The 17119-nt window shown below is 40.3% G+C and overlaps 1 protein-coding gene across 1 annotated transcript in view; it reads left to right on the top strand.

The window, feature by feature from the left end:
* Nucleotides 1-17119, top strand: part of VPS50 (VPS50 subunit of EARP/GARPII complex) — a 119732-nt gene that overhangs the window by 83306 nt on the left and 19307 nt on the right. The window contains exons 21-22 of the mRNA XM_075558403.1: nucleotides 10543-10664; nucleotides 15225-15305. Of these exons, the coding sequence (XP_075414518.1) occupies nucleotides 10543-10664; nucleotides 15225-15305 (203 nt within the window). The remainder of the gene's footprint in view (nucleotides 1-10542; nucleotides 10665-15224; nucleotides 15306-17119) is intronic.

The raw sequence follows: 17119 nt of genomic DNA, 5'->3' as shown, positions 1-17119 counted from the left end.
AACTGAGACACCGCTCCTCCATCCTCTCCAGGCGGGTCCACCCACATATGAGTACCCAGCATAAAGACTTACTCTTGCTGCACCATGCTTCAAGACAAAATTTCATTTATTTGTCATTAGAAATAAATCACAATATATAATTACAAACTGTTTGGTGATTAATCCCTATGCTTTAATGATGTTCAATTTTTAACAATGAAAATATATCATGCATATCAGATATTTACATGACAATTCATAACACTAGCAAAATTATAGTTATGAAGTAGCAGCGAAAGTAATTTTATGGCTGGGGGGTTTACCACCACATGAGGTACTGTATTAAAGGTTCACGGCACTAGGAAGGTTGAGAAGCACTGGTGTAGATGCAGGCTAATATAGTCAGCTTGTGCTTTCAACAAATCAATGGCTTTTAGGAGCAGAGACTGAAGTTACATGTACCTTCCTGGTTATCTGTAGCTGTGCTCCACATGTCCCTGTCTAAGGAGATGGAGGTTTTTCAGTGCCAATCTGGAACATGGCCAGAAGGGCAAAAGCCGAACCATGTCATACTCTTAAAGTTCCTGTGATGGGGTGGTGCTTTGAATTCCTGTACTAGATCACTACCAAAGCCAGGCAGGCTTAACATTCTCTGGGAAGGTACTTTATGAAAGTTACAAGGCAGCAGGCTCGGGATGGAGAAATATGTAGTCGGGAAAAATAATTTAAATTACCACATGTAAGGGATGGTGTTGGTAGAGGGTAGCTGTGAATCTAAATCAACTTGATGCCAGTGAATGTTTTTTTTTAAATAAAAAGAATTAAAAGTGGCAATGTGTTATAATCTAAAAGACATACATATCTGCAGTAATATCAAATTATATATAAGGCTAAAACAAAGTTGAGGGTAGGAAATTGTCTTTCGTTCAGCTAGCTGTTATTAAATGTGGTTCTTATCTGGGAGTTTATAAAGAGTCTGCATTACGTTTTGCTTGTCATCTAACAGAAAGATTCTTGCCCTTACGATATGGAGAGCTGTGTGCTTCAGGTGCAAACTTCAGAAGGCAGACCTGCAACTTAGTGCAGTGAGTGAGCATTGCTTTTGTACAGTGGGTTTGTGGAGACTGAAGACCCACATTCGTAGAGGTCCTGACTCAAACCTCACTCGGTGACAGTCTGGCCACTGTCCCTGCAGCATTCTTACCACCAGATATCGTTTACCAGAGTGGCAGTGGTCCTTTCAGTTTGACTCCTTCCCCTTTAAAACGGAGATTGCTGCTGCCATCACTCCAGAGTAGGCCTTTTTGCTTGTCTCTCCTCTCTTCTGGGTGTCTCCTATTCTGAACAGACTGATGGTCAAACTTTCAGAGAGCCCCTCACCGAGCATCTCCAACCAGTAAATGCACAATTCTGCCCCCTGCTGTGATTGCACAGAAGTGCTTGAAGATTATAAACATACTGAGGTGAGGCCTCTTCTTACAAAGCAGGAAGATATGAGGTGTTAATAAGATGGATTAATTGTACAGCGCTTGGGAAGATGAGGGTGCTATGTAATTATTGGGAGACACATTTCTGAATGTTCAAAGCATATTCAAAATGTCCTTTTCAAGTGGCATTTACGTGGCAGACAATTAGGAGAGCTTAAACAAAGGACTGTTCATGGAGTTTTCCAACCCCAGGTAGTATGTTAAACTGTCGTAAAGGCTCAAGGGAACCTCCAACAAGAGCAGAGGACTCATCAGCACGCGTTGTTGTGTGAAGGGAAAACCCTGTTAGCTTGACAGTTTCTTGCAGACAGAGGCAGGAAGATTTGAGGGGCTGTGTTTCATCACCAAAATACCCTTGGCATTCTAGGCTTTCTCTCCTAGGGGTGTCTGTTTCTCAGACAGGTATGGTAGGGCTAAGGGACAGGAGATGGGGTGCCAAAATCCATGCTTATAAAAACTAGGATTTTCACACAGCAGAGATGTCTGGCGAATGGAAAATAAATGCACCGGTATATCCTTGAAGATTTAAAGTGAAGCTTGAATAGGTACATACAAGGTATATTTGGGTCTAGTATGGCTAAGATACAACTTAGCATAATGGAGAAAATAGAACTAGGGGGTGGGGGAGACGCTCCATTGTACATTCTTTCAGTAGGGCGTTATTATTATTATTGCTGTATTCTTAAATCCCAAACCCATTGCTGATGAGTTTATTCTGACTCATAGAGACCCTGTAGCCTATAGGCTGTAGGATGGACTAGAACTGCCTGATAGGGTTTCCACCGCTATACTCTTAGGGAAGCAGACTGCTGTAGTTTCCTCATGGGCTGGCTGTTGGGTTCAAACCACTGACCTGTAAGTTGGCAGGCAAACACTAAAGCACTGCGTTAATAGGGAGCTCTTATTTTAGCTCCCAATGTTTTAAATCGTGAAAACGGTTAAAATTAAAGACTACAACCATATAGTACTTTTTAGAGAAGGACCATTGGTGGCACAAGTGGTGAAATGCTTGGCCTTGGCTGCTAACAGAAAGGTTGTTGGTTCGAACTTACCCAGGGCCTCCCTGGGTAAAGACCTGACAATTTGCTTCCATAGAGATAGCAATTAAGAAAACCCTCTGAGGCAGTTCCGCTTTCATTCTTGTGGGCACTGTGACACAGAATTGACTCAACATTATCTAACAGAAAGAACACACCCTACAGTGCCTGACCTCTTCAGTTTCCTTTATCAGAGGAACACGATGCAGTGTCTCCTGGAAATACTCATGTACTTGTGAGGCATATTTAATATGTGTTACCTTCCCCCCAAATATTATTGTTGCTTTTGTTTCAAACATTAGATCACACTATATATACTGTTCTTTATTTGCTTTTTCCACTTCTTTCCCAAAGATAGGTGTTTAAATTTATTATAAAACAAACATCACCTTCAAAGTACTCTCCATTACTCTTAATACATCTGTCAAATCTGCAGTCTCACTCTTGGAAACATTTTTCAAATTCCTGTGCTTGGATGGCTGACAGTACCGTCCTCATTGCTTTTTCTTCGTCACCTCTTCTATGTTGTCAAAGCACTGTCCTTCCATGTCCCTCTTCATTTGTAGAAACAAAAAGACGTTGCATGGAGTGAGGTCAGGTGAGTCAGGTGTCTGGGGAAAATGAAGCATGCTGGGCTTTTGTTTTGTTTTTTGCCCCAAACTGGCTTACTGAGATTGCTGCATGACAGGTACATTGGCATGATGGCAAAACCAGTCTCCTGTCGGCCACAAATCAGGCCTTTTTTGCTGCAGTGACACAATCGTTTCAGAACCTCTAAATAGACAACTTGATCTGACAGTCTGCTGTGATCATGCCAGTTGTCTTTGCTTTAACACAACTAGAACTAAGTTGTGGAGACAATGGCCAAGAAGAGCTGTGTAGCTGCCACAGAGACCTTTTGGTATGCAAAACCTAAACTAGCTCCTTCCTGTGTGGACCTTCACAGGAAAGAGCTGCCAGTTATCTTGAGAAGTCTCATTTTACTTGTTCATCATGCTTGTTACATGTTTTCTCACTCTCTTCTCTTCATTGAGGCAAGAGACCAAAGCAGACCTACAGCCATTGACTTGATTGCGGCTTATAGTAAGTAACCTTCCAGGACAGAGTCAAACTATCTGCCCCTTTTGGGTTTCCCAGCTTGTAAGTCTCGACAGGAGCAGAAAGCCTCATCTTGTTTCCTCCGAGCAGCTGGTGGAGGCCAACCGCTGACCTTTTGGTTAGCAGCCTAATACTCAACTCACAAATAATTAACTGGAGCTCCTCTGCTATAGGCTGGTACTGCTGCTTTTTAAAGCTGTCTACCTTGTTTTTATTTTTTCATCACTAAAATATGGTGAAAATTTACAAAGCAGATTAGGTGTTTTGTGAGTTTTGGCGACAATTAGCTTCCCGTTTTCTTTATTCATTTATATCATTTTATTTTCTGCATTGCATCAGCATTCACTTTATTTCTGTTCTAATTCTTTCATTTCCATTTTTGCTTTGCTTTGGAGTAAACACCTTTGCTTTGGAGTAAACGTTGAATGTTTGGTCTCAAATAGATGACTAGATAGACAGCTGTACTCACTGGAGAATTTGTTGAAAGGTGTAGCGTCTGGGATTAATTTCCATTCAAAGTTTAAAGGTACATCAGCGTGATAATCTTGGGAATTCCTAAGTCTGCCAGCTAATAAGTCTCCCCACCCAGCCCCCCCCCCTTTTAATGTTCTTAGTTTTGTCTTAATTTTTTCTTCCTTTTCTTATTCAGACCATCTGTTGGGGCCCTGGTCAGAATGAGCAGCAGTTGTGGTCTCTGGGTAGTTAATGCCATTGTCTGTGGAAGCAATTGGTCTTGTAGACTGGTTTCTTTTTTAAGTCTGGTTTTCTTTTTATTTTAGCACCAGATCAGGGGCAACTCATAGTTGCATCTTAGAGTTCTGCCCTCAAGCTTTTAAATTGCCCAACCGTTCTTAAAAAACTTGTGTGCACTGCATAAATTGCATGTTTGCCGGTTGTGGCAGTTACATAATCTCCTGTCAACTTGTGAAGGGCTGGTACCATAGGAGTGGGTTTCTAGAGAGACAAATCATGACGATGGAGATTGTATGCTTGCTTGACCTGTGCTTCATGTTCGCTTTTCTTCTTTGTTTAGCCAGAGGTCACATATTACCTTGCAGTTTACTAGCTTGTTTTCTGAAAACAGTGTGGGAAGTTACATTTTTGATCATTTTCTTTGGTTGTTGTCTTTGGTTATTCCTGTTCGAAATGGTGAAAATGAGTGTGATTGATGTATATTTTGAGCTCAGGGGACAAAATATTGCCATTTGAATTTCTCAGAGACCGTGCTGCCTAATGAAAATGGCTGACAGAAAGCCTGGCTCTGGTTTGATGCATCCAGAGTCCTAAGGCCATATTTTGTTTCAGTGGAATAGTTTATATAAGGATTAAAATAAATGAAATAAGGATCAAACTTGACTTTTAAGACCTGAATTTACTATCTGATTCTGCTTTGTTTATACCAATTTCTTCAGTTTATTGTTGTTGATATAATGATTGAGAGAAATGATTATTGGGAAATATGAAAATAGAGAGCTTGTAAACCCACTTGCCATGAGCCATTAAAATGTGATCTTTGAATGGGTTTGGGACACACCTGCAGAGAAGACTCAGAAAAGCTAAGCCCCACCCAGTGTCTTGGGGGCTCAGGACATTTGAAGGTGAAGAGACTTGCCTAGGGGGCTGTTGACAGATTGAAGAGAAAGGAAAGGAACTCTCTGGATTTTTGGATTTTGAACCAGTGGTTTGTGCTTGAGACTGGAAAAATCTGGAACCATGAAGAAACTCTCCTCTAGGACTGAACATTGAAGGGAGCATGTCGCAAGCGGAAATTCTTTCTAGGTGATCACCTGGATCCACTTGTTGAGTGGAAGTGAGAGAAATGCAGCAATTAAGAGACTGGTTGAGTCTGGTCACCCGTGGACCTGGTTTATAGGAACTAGAAGAGAAGATGAGAGGAGATTGGCTGGTCTGAAGTTCATGACCTAGCACAAGGAGGCTAGGGTTGTTGAGTATTTGTGACAAGGTCCATGGTCTAAAGGCAACGCAGCCAATGGGCACCCTGGTGAGGCTGAGGCAGCCCACATTGAGTGGACCATAGCCCGACCAGATGAGAAGATTTTTTCAGCCTGTGAATTGGTGCATAGCGCTGCTGACTATATGAACAGCCTGTCCTGATTTGACTTTGCTGATGGATACAGGCTCACACGGTTCCAACTGGAATGAAGACTCTTCACATCAAAGAATATGATTGTCTCTTGAGAACACTGGTGGATGTAAGTGGGCAGTATAGATATTGGATACCCAAAATGGGGGGATAAAGGCATGAAGTGGTTATCATATACACTTTCATAGGTGGGGGGAATACATTGATTGGATTATAGGATTAAAGTGTCGGTGTTAGTTAACTGCAATTGTTAGGCATATAATATTGTTGTTTTGTTCACTTATAGAGCATTATGTTTAAATGAGGCTTTGGCACATATTGAATTGAGTGTATTTTAGTTTTACCCTTTTAGGTACAGATATGATTATATTATTGTTTTGTTTGAAAATTATATATGGCTAAAGAGTTGTGTAACAAGTGTCAAGGTGACAAGGGGTGGTCTGTGGCGGCTACATGATCTGTCAACCTGTGAAGGGTGGAATCTAACCTGTCAATCAGGTTGCAGCTTGATGCCCCCATTTGGAGGCAAGACAGAGATAAATAGCTGACTGGATGTCAGTACAGAGAGACACTCTGCTTTTCTTCCTGCTGACAAGCCACATGGAGACCCCTCCTAGAATCAGAGCCCTGGAGCTGGAGAAGCCACGTAGAGACCGACAGCAGTGCGGAGATGCTTCCACCACCACAGGAGCTTCCTGCATTCGGCGTCATTGCATGTGTTGCTTGAGTCTAAAGAGGAACTTATAGAGTGGTATTGGAATATGGGCTAATGTCGGACTTAGGGACTTGATTTGGACTGGGCTAGGATGTTTTCTTAATATACAATTACTCTTTGACATAAAGTTCTCTCTTACATATATGTGAGTGTCTCCCTGGATTTGTTTTTCTAGTCAACCCAGACTAACACACCAATTGACCGAAATGTCCCAAGAGACGTTAGCATTTAGCCTTTAAACTCAATAAACCAATCCATGAGTTGTTCAGCTATGTAGGGAAGGTATCCATGACTGTATACCCATGATCCTTATTACATGAGATCTTTATTGTTTGAGTATATATATATATATATATATATATATATATATATATATATATATATATATATATATATATATATATATATATGGCACTCAGAAACATGTATCTAGATATGCCCACTGATGCACTTTTATAAAGGAACTTCAAAATGTTTGTGGAAAATTTCCATTATCTTTTATTCCTATGTTCCCCCAAACTTTTTGAAGCCCCATTGCACATATGTATATGTACCTTCTGGTTGAGGCTTAATTTATTGTAAAATCATCTTTAATTCAGTAGTAGCTGAGGCGGTATGCGCAGATATCTTCTGTCTTTATGTCAGGACAAAGTCCTCACTCGTACACACTGTCATGTGCTGATGAGCAGCCTCTGACTGTTCTCTGTGTATACCAACTTCAGGTGTGAGAACAGGGATGCTGTGCAATTCCTCTGCCTTAGCACAGAACCACGGTCATAGTAAAAAGCCTTCCGAATGTTTATTGACTATAATGAATGAATATGTGAAGATAATTATGTATTAAATTTCTTTTTCAGAGTGGTGGGGGAACATCTATTTTTTTCTTTCTGAATACACGTTAAAATAGCTCTTATCTATTCATAATGCATTTTTACATCCATCCGTGAGATTAATTATGTGAACAATGGTTAATTTTATTTTTAGGAATGCAAAAAAGCTTTGTATTCTTGATATGTATCAACCAAGTTATTTGTATTCTACCTCTCTTGATTCATGGTGTCTCAACCAAGTTATTTGTATTCTACCTCTCTTGATTCATGGTGTCTTTAATAATACCAATCTAAAAATTTAACAGTCACACGTAGTAGAGTCAGACCTGAATAATGTACTCATTTGGAAATTAAAAAATTACTCCATTTTAACGTCTTTTATAAAAGTGAGACTACGAGCTGCTGCTGCTTTTTTTTTTTACAGATAAACTTTTCTGTTATTTCCCTATAAAAATAACTGGGGTTAGGGATTTGTAATACTTGTTTGATTCAACCTTATCTCTCATTCCTCCTTCCGTTCTATTTACAAGAAAGTTTGGTTTTGTGTAGCGTTGTAGCTGACCCTGTGTTTAGGGGAAAGAATGTAATATTGGCGCCTCCCATAGGAAGGAATGCGGAGGCGTATTCTTGGCACTTTGAGAGTATTGAGCTCCTGAGTGATGTAGGGATAAAACTGTGTTTGCCCTCTGACAGAAGCTTTCACGGGGCCAGGTTCCAGGGGAACACGTAGTGCTTTCATGCGCCTTTCTTCTTATTGCTGTATGTGTTTATAGCGTTATGAAAACAACATATTTCTCAAGTGCTTTGTATTTTATTACACTGAGATATTTGCAAAGAAATTATTTTGACTGGAATTTCGTAGAAAAGAGTACCTGTGTTGTGTCACTTGTAGATAAGTGCAGAAATTACATGACTATTTTAAAAACAGTAAAATGAAGTAGTAAGCAGAAAACATCACTGTCGATCTCATTTAAATTAGTGCTGTCCAATCGAATTTTCTGAGATGATGAGAATTTTCTGTATTGTGCTGTCCAGTATGGTAGCCACTAGCCATGCATGACCAGTGTGCATCTGAAATGAGACTAAGTATGGAGTACCTCCAGTAGTTAATTTCACTGGACTATTTTTAAGTAGTCGGATGTGCATGGTAACGCCTGTTGGTAGTGCAGATTTAGACTTTGTTTTCTTACCTACACCTTGCCGTCCTTCTCTACCTCTCTGTCATTCTAACTTTTCGTGAAGGGTTATCAGCAAATAGTAAGTTTGATAGAAGTAATTAGCTTTCTTATTAGGAATCCTGGTCATACAGTAGTTAATGCTAGACTGTTAACCAAAAGATTGATGGTTCAAATCTAGCACTCATGCTCAGGAGAAAGCTGTGACCGTTTGATGCTGTAAAGACGGCAGGCATCCTTGGAAACCCTGTTGGCAGGTCTGGTCTCTGCTTTAGGGTCACAGTGAATCAGAATTGACTCCGTTCTAATGGGTTTAGTTTTCTGGTTGAAATTAACTTTCTCACTGGTGGTGGTGGTAGTGGGGAGACTGTTTTAAAGGCTTGCTTGTTGGAATGTTTCCAAATTTTCTATTCTAATGAATATAGTAGTCATCCGTTTTAAATTCAAAACGTGATAAATTACTTCTGTAGGGTAATTACATAGTACAATCCTAATTCGCTCTCGGATTGACCCTAGAAGTCTTACAGCAACAATTGAAAATAGAAGGTGACGTTGTATTGTATTCATATGTGGACGCCATTAAAAGACAAAGGTACCTACCCTAGGTCATTTTGTTTTAGATTGCTAACTTTTATGGAAAAAAATGAAGGTCATAACTTGGAAATAATTGTCATGGAGAAAGAAATTACACTACCTACCTACTTTGTAGAGTGTTTTTGACTTGTAGTTGTATTGGTTTTGTAAGAAAGTGTTACAAAGGAAGTTGTTTGGCTTTCTGTAAACATACCGTATGTACTCAAGTATAAGCCGACCCAATTATCAGCCGAGGCACCTAATTTTATCACAAAAACTGCATTAGAAAATGTGCTGAAAAACTCGGCTTATACACGAATATATACAGTAGTTGGGCCATTCTTTAAAGGAATACTCTGTTGAGTGCTCACTGGGTACAAAGCCCTGTCTGGGCACAAGGGCCATAGCAGTGAATAAAATGTAAACATTTTGGCTTCTGAGGACTTATATTCTAGTGAAAGGAGAGAGGAAGAAAGATAACGCTTCTAAGGTGGTGATGAATCAAGGAAAGGCATGCAGGGATTTATTGTAACAGGATGGTCAGAGAAGCTCTTAATGGGAAAATGACTTGAGGGAGAGCTGAAGGAGTTGCAAGAACTAGAGAGCCATCATTGTTCTTTGTGGGGAAGAGGATTCCCGGCAAAAGGAATCGCAAGCACGGAGGTGTGGAAGTGAATGTGTCTGGCTTGTGTGTCATGGAACCGCAACAGGGCAGCAGATTTGGAGCTGAGTAGATGTGGGCAGGAGCACTAAGTCTTGAGGGTAAGGGGGCTTCTGATGAAGGGCTGTGCAGGAGAAGCCATTGAGACGTTTGGAATGGAGGAAGTTGGCATTCATTGGCTAAAGTACCTCAAAGTGTCTTCATAGTTTGAAACCAACAATGGGCTCTGATTTAAGTCTCACAGTTCTGGTTAGACTGGAAATGGTCTTTGCTAAAGTTTTTATCAGACATAGAGGCCTTTTCTGGTTTCTTCTTTCTCTCATGTATTAATTTTCTGAAATTTTAATTCAATGAAAGAATATAGATAAGACTAAAAAAGTATTATGTTTAATGGAATTTCTAGGATTTTTTTGCATTTTTGGATATTTTGAAATCAAGGTTATTTAATTTATTATTTTACATATTTGTATATTTTGTGTTATACATATGAAACATAATATATGCTTTATGTTTTCATATGTATTTCATACTATTATATAAACTAATCTCTATATTCTGATAGTAGGGTTTAATAACAAGATGACGATATTTATATAGGATCATTCAGAAGATGTGATGTTACATGAAATAGAGCGAGCACTTGAATTACGTGCTCATTTGGAAATTAAAAATGGTCTGTTTGAATGTCTTACTTTTGTTGAAGAGCTCATGTGGAACACTGTTTACAGATTTGCTTCTTTCCCTCTTGTGCCACAAGAGAAATAGAACTAGAGACTAATTAAAGAAAATTAGGCCATATTCATTAAAGAATTTTTTTGTCTCTATATAATTATAGACTTGACACATTTCGATTTTCTTCAACTGAATTTTTTTTTCTTTTCAGGGAAATATATGCAGATGATGAACATTCTTAAGCCAATTGCCTTTGATGTTATCCATTTCATGTCACAGCTATTTGACTATTACTTGTATGCAATATATACTTTTTTTGGTCGGAATGATTCAGTAAGTCACCCTTTGGAGGGAACGCCTTTTTCTTAAGATATATCTATTTTATAAAAGTAAATGCAATCGTCTATTCTTTTTATAGAAGATACACCTAGCACTGTTTTAAGAATTGTCATTTGTGCACAAAATTACTGACATCAGCTTTTTGTCTGCCTGATCACCTTATTTGTACATTAATTTTAATCTCTGAAATGATAAATATATTGTCAGTTTTTCAAATTTTTGAAGGGATAGGCTAACAGGTTTCTAAACTTGATATATTTTGTCAATTAAAAACATGCAGATTGTCTTATTAATATCTAGCCCTATGTAAAATTACTGTACAGTAAATGAGATTATGTAATTTTTGTCTTAACCATCTTATTATTGCTGTCATTGGGTGATGGTGTTGTTGGTGCTGACTCAGAGCGACCCTGTTTGTAACAGAACAAAAACCTGCTGCCTGGTTCTGTGTCATGCTCACAATCATTTCTGTGTCGGGGCCCATTTTTGCAGCCACTCTGTCAGTCTTTCTCAGTCAAGGCTTCCTCTTTTGCATCGCTCTGCCACTTTAGCAGCATGATGCCCTTCTTCAGGAAGTGGTTCCTCCTGAGAGCACGTCGAGAATCCTTAATTGAAGCCTCACCTCTAAATAGAAGTCTGACCTTCTTCCCAGGTGGAGTTTGTCATTCTTTGTTACCAACATAATTCAAAGACATTAATTATTCTCTGGACTTCCTTAGTCTATGTGTGATTTTCACATGTGCATGGAGGGATTGAAATTCCCTGGCTTGGGTCAGGGGTACCTTAGACTTCAGAATGACATCATCGCTTTTTGACCCTTGAAAGAGGCCTTATGTAGCAGATATGTGGACCGCAGCACATTGATTTCTTCGCTGCTGCTGCTGCTGCTGCTGCCATTTGCCACTGACCACATTTCCAAGTAAGAGGAAATCCTTGACAGCTTCACTCCGCTCTCTTCCTACCACCGTGTTGTCTGTTGATCCAGCTGATGGGATATTTGTTTGCCTGATCTTGAGGTGGAATCCATCCTGAAGACTGCTGTCTAGGGTCTTCGTCAGTAAGTGTTTCAAGACCTCTTCACTTTCAGCAAGCGAGATGGAGTCGTCTCCATATTACAGACCGTCAGTGAGCCTTTTTCTCCCCGGTGTGTGTCTTCTTCATAACCTAGTCCAGCTTCCCAGGTTTACGCTCGTATACAAAATGAATGAGTATGCTGCTGGGATAAAACCTGACCCATACACCTTTCCTGATTTTAAACCACACAGTATCGTGTCGTCTGTCGATGTACACATTTTACATGAGCACAAGTAGGTGTTCCACAGTTCCCATTCTTCTCTAGTTATCCATAATTGCTAAGATTCAGACAGTCACCTGCCTCTGCATAGGCAATAAAATACACATGAATATCATTCCTTTTCCCATGCTTTCTGCCAGGATTCAACTGAAGTCGACAATGAAATTCCTCTTTCTACATTCTCTCCTGAATCATATTTGAATTTCTCATAACTGCCTGTTGATATATATTGCTACAACCATTTTAAAATTACATTTAGCAAAATTGTACTTGCATATGATATGAATAGCATTGCTCTGTAATGTCCATACTCTTGGGGTTTTTTTTCCTAATAGCTCAGAAATGGATTTCTTCCAGTCGGTGGGCCAGGTAGCTGTCTTCCAAATAGATGAGTAAATGCAACTTCCAATGTTGCATTTGTTTCTTGTAGCATCTTAATTGGTATTCATGCAATTCTTGGAACCTTGTTTTCCCTGATGCCTGTAGTATGACTTTGATTTCTGTTCTTGATCCTATGCTACCTCCTGAAATTGTTGACTGTCAACCAAATTTCTCCAGTAAGACAAAAAAGGGGCTTGAAAGAATGGCAATCTTCTTAATGGAAAATTTCATTACCTTTCACTTCAGTTCAATTCAATGATGTAGGAACTGTATATCTCACCTTCTTCTGATGCTTCCTGCATCATTCATTAATTTGCCTATAGAATCTTTCAATATTGCAACTCCGGACTTGAAACTTTTCTTCAGTTCTTTCAGCTTGAGAAACATTGAGAACGTTCTTCCCTTTGGCTTTTCTAACTGCAGGTCTGTGCACATTTCATTGGAATACTTGACTTTGTACATTCCTGGGCCCTTTGAGTGCCTTGTCGTAAGTAAGCACTCTTACTTCGTCAGCTCCTCTTCCTAGGTGCTCTCCATTCGAGAGCAAGTGGCGGTCGCTTCTGATGGCCATTGCTCTTTTTAATGACCCATTGGTGCTTTCCTGTACGACCGTCTTGACGTCATCCCACGGCTAAACTCCACGGCTAAACTGATCCTCTGGTGTGGGTGCTCACCATGTGAAACCTGGTCTTGATAGGACTGTGACCTAGAAATTTAGGTCATGCTTAGGCTATCTTGGACGGCATTTAATTTTCTTCAGCACGTCATTTAATTTTCTTCCATGTGCATTTTCATAGAACAATTGATAATCTGTTGTGCAGTTGGCTAGGCCCTGGGCTTGTTCTGACTGGTTAATTTAAGCTTATCCATTGTCTTCTTCTACAGATGTGGTCAATTTGCTATGCATGTATTCCATCTGGCGAGGCCCGGGTGTTTAGTTAATGTTTGTTATTTTAAAAGAATAAGTTGGTGGCTTTGCAAAAACCAATCCTGTAATCTCTGGCTTCTTTCTTTCACCAATGTCAAATATTTTCTTAGATTCGTACTTTGTACATGCTTCATTCTGATCACTAAAGGGTGTTTGTGGCTGCTTCCCACTTTGTGTCGTGCTGTGCCTCCGGTGGAGGCCTCAAAAGCTTTCTAGCATGGATGGTGTCCCGCTTAAGGAGCAGGAAGCTCTTTGCTTGTTGCATTTTTAGTGCTTTGCACCCCAACCCCTTACCTTGCGGTACTCCTACCAGTTGGTATTCTGCTGCTATTTGTAAGGTTCCCCTGGCCAGTTTTGCAAGAACCATAGGCTCAGGCCCTGCCCCTAGTTTGTCTTCCCGTGTGGAGCCTCTGCCGGATTCTGTGCCCCATTAGTAACCCTGCTGGAATTTGAAAGTTGGTGGCTTAGCTTTCAGCATCACACCAATAGTCAAGCCACTGCAGTACCCTTCTTCCAGGGGAATTAATTCTGCGAGCAACTCTTGCCGTCACCAATACATTCAGAGGCTAACCCAGTGTTTATTAAACATAATTCAGTGTCTTTGAACTTATCATTTTTTTGCTACTGAATGCTTCCTGCATCTCCTTTTTTCTCCCAAATCTGTTACTAATTTTATTTTTCCCAATCATAACGGAGAGCGTCACAGTTTTAGGCAGCTAACTGGTCAGGAAATCTGTACTGGAAATGATGATGTGGTATAACTGGAAGTTTGAGATTGTTCCATGTTAAAGCATACTGCTGGGGCCTACGATTGTGCCAGAAACACGTCAACTTTTCTTGTACTCTGTCTAAACTCCTCACCCCTAAGCAGTCACAGTTTATTATTGTTGAATCTGAATTTCCTCTTCTCTTGATTCTGCAAAGTGATTCTTAGAATACTAATAGAAAATCAGAGCCAAATGGAGTATAGCTGCAGGATTTATTTATATAAAATACTAATGAATTGCTATGAATTTGGATACACAATAAATACTAAGAAGAAGGCATCCTAGTGTCTCACTAACTATCAAAAGCGTCTTGACCAATCTGACTTTCACCATCTGGGAAGGGCGGGAGGGGGGGCGGGTGTTTGCAATGCTCAGTGTGGTAGCCATTGTTCCCATGTGGCAATTGGTTGAGCTTTGGAAACATGACTGAGCAACTTAATTTTTAATTGTATTTCTTTTTGGTTCATTTGTCTTTAAATATTTAAAAAAAAAACGTATGTGCATAGTGCCTGTTAAATTGGACAGAATTCTTCTGGACCACATTTTTGGTAAAACATGTTACAATACCATTCATTCTTTGCAAACTGTGGGGAACGAAATGCTCCTATGAGATGCTTGAAGGCTAAAAGAAAGGCTGGCAATTCAAGCCTTCCCCCAGAGGTGCCTCAGAAGAGAGTCCTGGCAGTCTGCTTTGGAAAGGCTGTCGCTTTGCAAAGCTCTGAACAGTTTTACTGCCCCCATACGGGCTTCTCCTGGCCAGAACTGACCTGAGGGCAACCAGCCACACCACCACACACACTGGCCCTGGTTTGATTTTGCTGCAGCACAAGACCATGTGCCTGAAATACCACACATTGTACTCTCTCTAGACTTGTAAAACACCAAGCTTTGGAACTAAAAATAATCATGGGAAATAAATCCTGGCAAACTCCCTTTGGATTATACATAAGATTGAATTATACTAATACCTGTTAATACACAAAAAGAAACGTCTCTTTTGTTCCCTTGAGGGAACAAAAAAATTGTACTTCTTTTAGTATATTGTGTAGGAAATTTTACGTACAAATCCTCTGAGGGCTAAATAAGTGAAAATTCATCAGGAACTTAACTTGCTTAATTTGAGGTTGTTATGCATGCAAGATTGTCCCTCGAGTGATTTAACACGCCTTTCTTTTCTTTTTCAGTTGGAATCGACAGGATTAGGCCTTAGTAGTAGTAGATTAAGAACAACTCTAAACAGAATACAAGAAAGCCTTATTGATATGGTAAGTGATCGATTGGAATCATTTTATCTGGACTATGTATAAATAGAAGTGAACCATCCAATTAACTATATACAAATATGTGCTTATGCCTATATTGAGTCCCTGAACTCTTGTCTTGGTATGAGGTACCAAAATGAAGTTTACTTGTATGGGGGTTCAAAAGGTTAGAGAAACTCGGAACAGAAAGATAATGAGATTGCCCATTAACACTGCAGCCCCCTTGTAGTCTTAGTGCGGTGAGAAAAATCGTATACTAAGAGGATATGTGCTGGTTGTATGGCGAATATAGTTTCAGAGCAAAGAAAATCCCAATGTGAAAAGTTAATGTCAGTGAATGACTGAAAAAGGAAATGAGACTTCTGCTCCATTTTGAAGAACGGGTGTGGGTGTAGCTGGAAGAGAAGAGAGAGTGGCATCCCAGTTGAAATATGGAGACTGAGCAAGTCCCTTGAGGTGGGAGCAGACTGGTCCCCGGTTTGGCAGATCTTTGTGACTTGAGCACTGGCATATGCTGAAGACTATATTGCAGAAGGTGCGGGAAGCAGTATTGACGGCCTGGGAATTTCAGAAGGATTTGTACTTGGTTTGCTGTGCAGTAGGGAGTCTGAAGTTCTGGTTCTTGCTGTTGTGTCAGTTAATGAAGTGCGTGTTGTAAGAGATTGGTGAGCTGGATTATCACAGGCTGACTCTCGTGTTTAAGCTAACATGAACATTTAAAGTACGAACATTTTGTGTGTGTGGTTGATCACTAGAGACATTTATGTTGTTTGGAATATCTGCATCTACATTAATTAACCCCATGGTCCTCCAAATTTTTCCTTAATTCTTTCACCTACTGAATCCAGAATTCTCCTTTCTTTTCGTATCATCTCTCCATTGTGTGTACACTTCTGTTACTGAAGTTCTTATAATGCACTTTAAGAATGATTCTTTTAAGAAACACAGAAATAGTTACGTACAGACGTTACCACCACCCTGGGAATTCATCAGTGGACAGCAGAGATAGTGCGGTCTGGGAGCTTCCCGTTTGTCCTGCGGAGGCATGTTCTGATCAAGTGCACTGAAGGAACAGGAAGCAGACTAAGCCTTCGAGAGCTGTGAAACAAGCTGCCACGTAGCTGATGATTATGCCCATAGAACCCTTATAGCAGCCCCGATGGTGGATTGCCTTGGTAGGCCACTCACCACTGCTTTGGTCAGCAGTTCAATATCGTCAGCCATTCTGTGGGAGAAGGATGAGTCTCTTCAAGATTACGGTCTTGAAACCCCACAAGGGCAGTTCTACGGTGCCCTATAGGGTTGCTGTGTGTTGGAAACAACTCGGTGGCAGTGAACTGAGGTGAGCCCTCTGGTGCCATAGTTAAATTCGTGGCTGCTAAGCTAAAGATTGGTGGTTCCACCCAGCGTCTCTGTCGGGGGCAGACCTGGCAGCCTGCTGCTCTAAAGATAACCACCGAGCAAACCCTATGGGGCAGGTCTGCTCTGCCACAGGCGGGGCTCCTCACTGAGACCTGGAGTCAACTCGGTAGCACCTACCAGCCGCACCAGTAACATTTCCTGATGAGTTCTCTCTTAATTGCGTGGTGTTTTTTGAACAGATGAAGTCATCAGATTTAGAAATGTGTTTTTAAAAAACCAGCCCCCTCACCGTCCCTTATAAAACATAGGTAGACTATACCCCACCCCTACCCTGTACCCCACTGTCATCTTTAATTTTTTTATTTTTATATCTTTACATTTTAAGAAACAGATTTTCTTGAAAGCTCATACTTTGCTTCTCCTACTTGGATCACGAGACCTACAGGCTCAGAAGA

This window comes from Tenrec ecaudatus, chromosome 9, assembly GCF_050624435.1.
Source record: "Tenrec ecaudatus isolate mTenEca1 chromosome 9, mTenEca1.hap1, whole genome shotgun sequence".
Classification (NCBI taxonomy): Eukaryota; Metazoa; Chordata; class Mammalia; order Afrosoricida; family Tenrecidae; genus Tenrec; species Tenrec ecaudatus.
The sequence above is the reverse complement of the archived record's forward strand: the minus strand, read 5'-3'. Positions and strand labels throughout refer to the sequence as shown.